The 10,580-nt window shown below is 38.2% G+C and overlaps 1 protein-coding gene across 3 annotated transcripts in view; it reads left to right on the top strand.

Annotated features, from left to right (window-relative positions):
• The window catches only part of LOC103625419 (cytochrome P450 27C1), a 26,143-nt gene that overhangs the window by 2,104 nt on the left and 13,459 nt on the right, over positions 1–10,580 (top strand). For 2 of the 3 annotated variants that reach the window (XR_001859659.1, XM_008644836.2), the window contains exons 2-5: positions 3,561–3,751; positions 5,406–5,605; positions 7,397–7,606; positions 8,896–9,059. Coding sequence is in view for 2 of the 3 variants with exons in the window: in XM_008644836.2 (XP_008643058.2) it covers positions 3,561–3,751; positions 5,406–5,605; positions 7,397–7,606; positions 8,896–9,059 (765 nt within the window). In the remaining variant the exon portion in view is untranslated. The remainder of the gene's footprint in view (positions 1–3,560; positions 3,752–5,405; positions 5,606–7,396; positions 7,607–8,895; positions 9,060–10,580) is intronic. The other variant, XM_017727308.1, reaches the window with a different exon arrangement.

Genomic DNA, 10,580 nt, shown 5'->3' on the forward strand with positions numbered 1-10,580 from the left:
GGGCCGCGCGGGGTCCCCTCCGTCGGTCGCACCTGGTGGGGGTGGGTGAGGCGCGTTATCCCTGCGTGGCACGGCGGGAGCTGGGTGGACAAGGATCCTCCTTCTCTGTGCAGCGCCTCGGGGATGCTGGCATGGGCAGCACTCTTACCGTAAGGCTGTCGCTATCCAGAGATGAATTGTTTTGGTTGCTTGCCAAACATGTGGGTTTCATTCCTGAAAAGCCACAGTGCATCTCCTGGGGCCCTTTGCCTGTGTAGTCCAAGCTATTTTAAAGGAAGCACTTGAGTATAAGGGAGTAAAGAGGTGTGTTTCACCCTTTTGCAGCTGTGGATCCATAACGCTTTCCACCGGCAGTGCAGATCTCGTTGAGAATACCTCAAATGGCGGATTTATTATTTTGCTTTTTTTAGTGATCTTTCCCAAATCGCTAGGAAGAAATTCACAGTCAGCCCCAAGAGGTTTGCTGCCTGAAAATTATTGAAATTTCAGAAAGAAAGAGAAAGGGAGATAAAAACAGAAAAGGGAAACTAAAGAAAACAGAACTTTTAAGTGGTTTGAGAATCAAAACTCGAAAGTTAAGATTTACAAAGGCCCTAAAAACACCAGAAAGAGGCAGGAGTCAGGAAAAAAAAGAATTGCATAAGTTGCTTAGTTTTGTCCAGCTTTGTTATATTTACCATTTAGATTTTTAAGAAGAAATGTTAGGGTGTATGCTGTGTTCCATGGCACCGAAACAACATTGCTGATGATGAATTTGATTGCTTGCTAACCAAGACATGCATATGAAACTTGAAGACAACTAAAGCTTTTTTCTTTTTTTTTCTCTAACTCTGTGGTGGTGTACAGAATTGGAGAGGTACTCATCATATTTTCATAACACTAAAAAAGATGTTACCATTGGTTTCAAGTTCTTTCCCTGTCAAAACAGTGAAAATTATTCAAAATAATAAAAAGAATGTAAGACATCCTAAATAGTGTATGCTTTTTGCTACCACTAGCTGATATGGGTATTTCTTTCTTTAGTGAATATTATTCCTAGAAAGGAAAGTGTGAGGAAGGATAAGGAGAAGTTGCAATATAATACCAGTATTTATTCTGCTTAGAGTCTCAAAAATCACAAGATGCCCTGTTTGCCTACACATAGAATGGAAGCAGGCATTAACTGGAATAATAACAGTCTGTTAAATTTAACAATACAGTGAATGTCAGGAATGAATTAATACCAAACCCTTTGGTAACCAGCACAGCTACTTAAACATTGTCCTTCAGTGCATGCAAATATTTGTGCGCTATATGCAGAAGGTGTGGGGAAGCCGAGCACTTTTTCACAAAGGAGGTTCTGTTCTCAGTAACATGGTTCCAGTTAGTCCTGGCCAAAGTAGTAATGCCTACTGCAATTAAGATGAAGGGAAAGTATTTTTAATTTGATGGGGTTAGATCTCTTTTGTCTCATCAGTGCTATGCAAGGATGAAGAAAAGAAAGGTGAGGAGGGAGGGATTTGGATGCTGGCAGTTTGAATTTATGGTGTGTGAAAGAATGACTGGCATGAGAGTGGTATTTGAAGCACTAGAGTGGAACATTTTCAAGGTTTGGAACAAGGGAAAGGAAAACCCATGTTATGATGGAAAATATGGAAAAAGAAATCCTGGGCATTTTTTAATATGTGAAATGTATAGACTGATGTTCATTCTATTGAAAGAAAAAATGTCCAAATACTTTGTGCCTGTCCATTTCTGGTTTAAAACTAGTATTTAATTTATTGATTGGATAGCTTGTCACTTGATTTATTTTCTGTTGAAGTTCATTGTCCCATGTAAACCTCACCATCAGTGAAAAAAAACCAAGCTGCTCTATAAATAGCAGCATTTGTTGAACCTGTTTTTCTGTATTCCCCTCACTCCATTGATTTTTCCTTGCTGCACTCCTTTCCCAACTCATGTCTTCCTTTAAAGGCATATACTCTCAAAGTTATTACCTCCAAGTTCAGTATCCCTAAAATATCTCCAAGGCAAGAGATACTTTGGATTTTGGGAGTGCTTGTTCATACATTGCTCTCCCTGTGGTGTTGGTTAGGAGCAGACCAAGCAGAAAGGACAGCAGTTGAGTCCTGCTGTAGCATTTCCCTCAGCAGGATGACTGTGTGTCTCATGAATCCAGATAATGACTTTTGAAAATGGTAAGAATATCGTTGTGGGAGACCTTTAGAACTTCAGTCTAAGTTGGCCATTGTGTTCCAAAAGTAGTTGAGAGGTGACTGGCAGAGAACACAACTGCAGAACTCATGGCTTATTTGGAAACTACACAAAAAGTGTTACATTTTTTATATGCACTTGGTATCATATTCTGAAGAGTGATTCATGTGTCTTAAACTGTTGGCAATTAAACAATTCACCTCTGTAACTAAGATTGAATAAAATATATTTCACATAAGTTAATCTTGGGTCAATACTAGACTTTCACAAGTGTAGCTGGTGTCAACCACCTTCGGTTTATATTCAGCATAACTCTGTGTGCAGATGTCTTTGGATTAGAATGTAGGTAACGTGTCAAAGTTAAGCTTTGGTCAGTTTACGTCTTAATACTTTAACCAGAAATAAAGGCTTTAGAACTGATTACGTTTTAATAATGTCTTTTTAATAACTGCTTTGCAGTTTTGGTGTGTTTTTTTCCCTTCTGAAATGAGGAGGTACCTCAACTCCAAGTGGATTTCTAAGAGTTGAGAATTTCACTTCATGACCATGTCAGAATGAAATTTATTTGAAATAATCAGTAAGGTTTAATGGGACAGTGATAGTGCAGTCTGACTGGAAAACTTTTTGGGTTGGTTTTGTTTGTTTTAATATATATACACAGTTTAATGTTTTCCAATCTTCTTTATTAATTTCCAATCCTCTTGCTTGCCTTCAGCTTGAATCACATGATTTGTGGATCAACCACTCAATAAACCTCACTGCAAGAATAAGACCCCACCTTTTTCCTTCTTTTGCAGAATTATCATACGTCTCTCTCAAGTTCACTGCTGACAAGTCTGTTCCAAAATGCAGTTTTTCACTAGGCTGTTGTGCTGTCATTGTTCTTGGTTAGGTGTAAGAAACTTACACGTAGCTTTTCTATAAGCAATTAAATGGTAGAGTAAGTAGTGATTTACAAAAGATATTAAATTATATCTTTGTATTATGCTGTTAATTTAACCCTATATGCTTTCACGTTTTTAATTTTTGCAGACATTCTTTCTAACCTGTTTGATCTGAAGGGATGTATTTTTAAGTGCACCAGGTCCTTTCATCTTCTCAGTGTTTGGTTTCACTCACACTCTGTGCCTTAGAGCTTTTGGTCTTTTCAGTCAGGAGTCCTGAACTGTGTGACCTCTCTTCCTTGTGAATATTTCACTGTAATGCTTAGATGCTTCTCCTGACATTTCAAACTATTCCTTGACTGGAAGGCTGGAGATAAAATTTGAGATGTGTGAGATTGTGTATGACAAATTGTCAGTTTCCTTTTGTGATAGTTTTCCTTAGTAATACTTGACTTCTGTTTCTCTTTGTTGGTGATGCTGTAGCAAAAGCACACTCAGGAATATGGAAAGATCTTCAAGTCTCGCTTTGGTCCCCAGTTTGTTGTATCCATTGCAGATCGAGACATGGTTGCTCAAGTCCTCCGAGCAGAAGGCAGAGCACCACAAAGAGCCAACATGGAATCCTGGCAGGAGTACAGAGATTTACGGGGGAAATCCACGGGACTCATTTCTGCGTAAGTGTTGTTACTCCTCCACTTGCCTTGTTTTCTTGTATAAGTTCAGTGATTTTCTGAAGGACTGCACAGGTCATCTGGGAAATCAGGCTGTTCTGTGTGGGGAAATCTGTGTGTCTAGTGGGGGGAAGTGAGTAGGTATTTGTGGTGAATGCTGTGAATTTGTCTGTTCTGCTGTGAAGTTTCAAAGGGATGGTAATGATGTGTAGTTGAACTACACTACAAAGTGAGCTACTTTGCATGAATACAATCTTTGGGAATGTTGATAAACAGGAGTTGTCTGAGCTGCCTCACTTACCTGCAAGCAGTTTTACAGACTAGAGCTTACTATCTTTGGCACTGCACTGCATGAATGTGGGTTTATTGCATCAGTTCTAGACTGTTCCATCTGGTTGGCAGTGTGCTGTGCGGAATTGTTGGCTCAGATTGGTTTTGGCTTTATTGTCCACCGAAGTGCCCCCTCAGTAGACTAATGTAGAGATGGTGAATTCACACCATAGTGCATCCCCACACAGATATTTTTGAATCTGGCTGATTCCAGAGGAGTTATCTGTCTGTTCAGCTTGTATAACCTGGCAGAGCCTGTGGGTGTGGTTAATTCCCACTGGGACCTACTCACAGTCCCCACTGACATAGGATGTTTATTTAGAGGGAAGATAATTTCCTGAGTCATGGACAGTCTGTTTTTTCATGGTAGCAAAAGGCTTTATATATTGCACTGTAGACTCAAATCTTAAGCTGCAGTTGAGACTCAAACTAACAGTTCCTTGATACTTAATAGAAAGAGATCTTAAATCAGGAGACTCAGAAAACACCTGTTAAAGAGATCAAATTTTTCTGCTGGCCAGTAAGTTTCTGTGCCTTGCAATGGCATTGCTCTAGGTAAAAAAAGTAATGGGAAATATGATAATTTAAAATAAACATTTAAAAGATAATTTCCCGTTTTCATAAGGAATTGAAAGATATCCCTGGAATCACTGTTCCCAAATACTCAGCTCATATTGAGCATTTAGATACTGCAATTCAGATTTTTAGTCTTCAGCACAAAGGTTTCCAAGCATAGCTCATCTAAAGCAGAATCTGTAGCTCTAAGTTGTTTCTCTACAGGTAGGTCTTCTCTCTTATTACTTTGATGGTTTAGAATTGGGGTAGCTGAAAGTGATGTATCGGTAATGGGATTTATGGTACCAGCTCAAGCTGTTGATTTGTCAGATCTGAATGTGATACCTTTATTTGGTAATTAAGTACTGATTCTGCGTACAAGCAGTTTTGCAGACTACCCATTCAAATACTTATTTAAAATAATTTTAATAGAATATTCTACTAATTTCTTGCATTAGCTACTACTAACAGACTAACATAGGGACACTTGTCAAATTCAGAGCACTGAGTGGGCAAGTTCTGTCACTCAACCCAGAGATTGACTTACACCTGAACATACATGTTGCAACACTGAAATTTAATGAGGATGTGCAAAAAATGCAGAATAAAATTGTAGGAGCATAATACAAAATATACATTATCATGATTTTCATTTTACCTACTTGCTTTCATATGACATGAAAAATTGCAAACGGTTTGGTTGCAGAGCTTTTACTCAACTGATGATTGTTAAGGAAAACTATGTATAGATATTATTGATAATTTTTTCTAGGGAGGGGGAGCAATGGCTAAAAATGAGAAGTGTACTGAGCCAAAAAATTCTGAAACCCAAAGATGTAGCTGTTTACTCTGAAGGAGTCAATGAAGTTATCGCAGACTTAATTAAAAGAATCCACAGCCTCAGAAGTCAAGAGGAAGATGGAGAAACGGTGACCAATGTTAACAAACTTTTCTTCAAGTATTCAATGGAAGGTAAGCTTGGGCTGGATCTGTAAAGAAAAGCAGCGTGGTTGTGGTTAGGCATTTCTGTCAAATGACTGTGCCCCATTGTGATTAATCTGAAAAGGGAAGTTTGATATTCTGCATTCGTGTGTCTTCCTCGTTAGTGCAGTGGGTATCAGTAGAATTCCTTTGCAGAGTCCAAAGACCTGATACCTTGTATTAAGGAGCAATTCCCATGGAAAAGCTGGTGTATAGGTGAAATGTTCAAGCAAGGCCTTGAACAGTCTCAGTACTCTGTATTTCTGTATTGATTTCTCAAGAATAAGGGTGCTGACCTTCTAACAGGTGACTTCTAAGACATGTTAATTTCACAATATACCAGCCAAATTCCAATGGGGAATCCCCATGTGATGTATCTAAATTCAGTTCATAGCTTAATGTGGGAAAAGATACTGCTTTTCCCTGCTTATGCATGCCAAATGAGGGATTGTTATGCTTGCCTTAATATCATCTGCTACTGGCTACCATTAATGAGGGAATGCTGAATGGAACCCTGGCCTGAGCCTGGTTGGCATTTCCTGTGCTCTTACAGAAATCTCTTGGTGATGTTTATTTCATGTATTTCTTTAACTGACTGCTTACAACCCCATCTTGTTATATGTAATACCTTTTAAAAACATTGGTACTCTTTGCTGACAGGCAGCTGAGTAATTTGGGATTTGAAGAATTTCCAAATTGCTCACTTACGAAGATGTATCAAATTGCTGGCTGTCTGCTTGGTCTGTTTCACATTAATAGTGTCTAAAAATGGCATTTAACTACCAGTTTATGGAATTTCAAACTGTGAGCTTACAGATTCACTATAACTGATGAGTCAGTGTAAATTCTTCACATTCTTTTAGTTTTTCATTTATAACTTGTGCCTGGCACACACTTGTTTTCTATATGACTTGCTGTTTATTTAACTTACACGGTAACTCTTTGGGAACCAATATGTAAGATTTCTTCAAAAGGACCATTTAAGCAGCAAGAGGAGGTATAAGAACTAGCAGTTTCTGAAAGAGGCACAAAAAAAATAAAAGGCACAGAAAAATATCTTCCCAGGGAGGAAAATTAGGGAAGGAAGATTGAGTTGAAAATAACCAATTTTTAAAATCATTTTTGTCAGTAAAGATAATTTCTAGTGGGGGTGCCTGCAGTACTGCATAAAAACATCTGTGAAAATTACAGCAAGTCACAACAAGAGACAGTCAACATCATCACTTGCAACAGTGTCACGCTTGCTGTTTTTCAGGGCTGGGTGGAGTATGGTGTGTGCAGTAAAAGCACTGTCTGGAGTGCAAGCTTTCTATCCATTTATACAGATTCAGTATTCATTTGCTACCAGCTGATGGCAGACACAGCCACTGGTGGAAACTCCTGCATTGTCACCAGTTATCAGAAATGTCTTTGGACTTGCGTGTCCCTGTGGGTTCAAAGGCCAGCAGGGCAGGCTCAGGATTTGTAGTGCAATGTAAAACACAGCAAACAGGCTGGAGGCTGCTCTACTTCTGATGGAATTCCTGTCTGTCTTCTCATGCTGAGCATTACTGACATAGCAACTACTCTCTTGCTACATTGTTTAGCTGGGCTATTTTACTGTGTTTCGAATTTCTGTTCTATCTGTTCCCCAACTGAAGTAGTAATAATAACAACAACAACAACAATAATAATAATAATAATTTCTTGTAAGGTAGTTAAATTTTCTGTTAGTTAATTCCTTAAATTATTAATACGTAGTGATGCATATGTATAGCCAATTCTTTGATTTTTTACGTGCAGGTGTGGCGACTATTCTGTACGAATGTCGGTTGGGCTGCCTGGAAAACAACGTCCCACAGCAGACTGTTGAATATATTGAGGCTCTGGAATTGATGTTTAGCATGTTTAAGACCACTATGTATGCAGGTGCTATTCCCAAATGGCTTCGTCCACTTATTCCAAAACCCTGGAGAGAGTTCTGCAGATCCTGGGATGGACTCTTCAAATTTAGTAAGACTTAGTAGTAGAAAAGTTCAGCTGTATTTGTGCAGGTTCTGTGCGTGTTTGAATGGGATAAGCTGCATTTCTCTTCTAAAATTGTAAGAAGACATTGTGGCAGAAGTTTCATATTAAATGCAGGCTGGACAGGGGAACTGTTTTAAAAAATATTCTACTGAAAACAAGTTTTACCAGTACATTTCAAAACTCTCCTTTTTTATACTGCTCTTTCTTTATTTATTTTCATCTGTTTCAGTACCCACTTGTCACTCCAGGTCCAAGTTCTTTGCCAAGGTTTTATCTTAAGCCACTTCAATTTTAATGACGGTAGTTTCATTGACTTCAGCAAAATTTTAGTTAAGCACCCTGACAAATAATCACCACTAAAACTGACTAGAAAGTTAATAAACTAGGCTCTGGCAATTAATTAAACATGTTTAAAATTTTATTTATATATATATACAAGTGTATAAGTTGACATCGAAGTACATTGATGTACTACAATATGGGGGTTTTTGGTAAATAAAACATTCCAGGCTGCTTTATGAATCAGCTTTCATGTACGTTCATGTAAGTAGGCAGAAGGAGTTGTCTTTGCAATTTTTTTTAATGTTCTTGAGTGTTAAAAAAACCTGAATCCTTTTTCTCTCTCAAATATTAGAAAGCTGCATGCATTTTCAGTTTTTTGTAAGCTCATTCTGTGAGTCATTAACTTTCTGAGGAACTTTTCTCCTCTTAATCCATTGTTTGACCAAAGATGCTGTTTGCAGTCACTAAGGTATACATGGAACTGTGGGTGAAATTGCTCAGCGTGTCATTCACTGAAGTTTTTCAATTTTTGTTACTACTTGATGCTCCTCATCTTTGTCCTCAGAGTAATTAAGTTCTGTGGCTTTGACCTTCTGGTTGCTGCTAGCATCTTGTAGCAGCCTCTCTGTGCTGGGTTGCAGCATGTTCTGCAGAGTTCACCACTTCTTGCAGAGTCATCAGAAAAAAAAGCCAGGTGGGTGTAAGAACTTGGCCTCGAGCTTCCCTGGAGAAAAGGGAAAACTGGAGTCTCTTGTGTCCTTTCTTTGTGCTCAGCATTCTCATGCTGTGAGCTTCCAAGGTTCCTGTCAGCTCAATCTTTCCTTGCCATGAGTACCCAAGGACCTCCACCACCACTCTAAGACCTTTTCCATGAGAAAAGAGAATTTTTTTCCTCTGGATGTGCAGTGTAGCATAAGTGAGCAATGTGATTACTGAATGAAACCAGCAGAAAAATAAAAATGGAGGCTTAACAATTATTTTGAATCCCAAAGGTCAAATCCATGTTGACAACAAATTGAAGGCTATTCAGTCTCAGCTTGACCAAGGAGAAGTAGTGAATGGTGGGCTACTTACAGACCTCCTAGGGCGTAAGGAACTTACTTTGGAAGAGATCTATGCCAACATGACTGAAATGCTTCTGGCAGGAGTGGACACAGTAAGCTTGTTACCATTTTTCTTGTGCATAGCTGTTTTCATAAACCAGTATCACTAGCAGCTCTCTTCAGGGGGGTTATGTTGTTTATAAGGATGCCATTTTTAACACATTTAAGCCTTGATGCCTTTAAAGTGATACAAAATATTTCCTGTACTGTGTAATCTCTCCACTGGAATGAAGTCAGTGTTCTGTTCTAGCTGTGGTTTGCAGGAAGGAACCCATCACTTGGGAGTCTGTTCCACAGACTTATTAAACAGATAAAATAGCAATTGTCTTTACATTCAGCTTGTATTTTACACATTTTCTTTTACTAGTTTGTTTATCAGGTTGGTGTTTGTGCTACTTTAGGTAGACCACAATAGAAAAGTTAGCTGAAAGGTAGTGTGAAAAAAATTGATCAACAAGCTCCTATGTAGAGTTTGGTAAAGGATTTTCATGTGTGGCTAATTAAATCGATTGGGACGCACATTATGGATCAGATACCTGATTTCTGCTGGAATCCATTAGGAGGGGGATGTTAGGCCAGCAATGATGTGGGTAAGGCATAAGTTCACTCTACCCCTGCTTCTGCTGGCAGCATAGAGTCATGCTGAGGCAAAGAGCTGTGGTAAGGGTTCAGGACTAATGGGGCTGGTGCATCCAATATGTTAACATCTAGGAATGTGTCTTAAGTGTCCCTTATTCTTTATTCTTCTGCTTTGCCATATAGATCATTTGAAGAAACATTAATGTCATGTGTATATCTTCCCCTCCTCTTACTCCTATCATATGAAATCAGTGTAACTCAGTACTGACTGTAGCATGACAATCAGAAGAATAAGGAAAGATGAGTTATTGTATATACAATGTATACAGAGTTATATGTATCAATGAACGCTGCTATTATAGTGATTGTAATGGAACAAAATTTTAAAAGAAATTATATTAATTTGATAAAGAAAGTGCTATGTAGAACTTTAATAGTCATACAGTAGAAAAGCTTAAAATAAGTAAAAAAGTAAAATGTTCTTAAAGAAAATTAAAACTCCCTGGATAATTGAATTCAGAATTTTTTGTTGTTGTTTTAAGGAAGTTTTTAACATTTCTTGAGAAAACAAAAAAACCCCAACAGTATCACTTTTGAATTCCAAAATAAGGAGCATATGTAAATCTTTATGTCCTGAATATTATTCCATTGGTTAAATATCCCAAGGGCTTATGATTTTGCAGAGCTTTTGATGTTTGGTTAAGAAAAGCAGTTATTCATCCCATCAATTTTCTAATTTTTCGGACCATTAATTTTCCATTTTTAGTGTGTGACAGTTTTTTCCTTGGAATGGAAAATGTAACCCCCTTCCATCTAAATTATTATAATTTTGAAATTAAGGGGCTTTCAGGCAAAGATATGAGAAATAGGAATAACAGTTCTTTATTAATATATAGATAACAAGGCAAACAAACAGCAGTAACTACGGCAGTAACAGCAAACAGAAGCACAAACCCAGTGCCAGCCTTCTCGGCTGTCAGGTCCTTTCCCCTCGG

The sequence above is a fragment of the Corvus brachyrhynchos genome, unplaced genomic scaffold (genome assembly GCF_000691975.1).
Source record: "Corvus brachyrhynchos isolate BGI_N302 unplaced genomic scaffold, ASM69197v1 scaffold452, whole genome shotgun sequence".
Taxonomy (NCBI): domain Eukaryota; kingdom Metazoa; phylum Chordata; class Aves; order Passeriformes; family Corvidae; genus Corvus; species Corvus brachyrhynchos.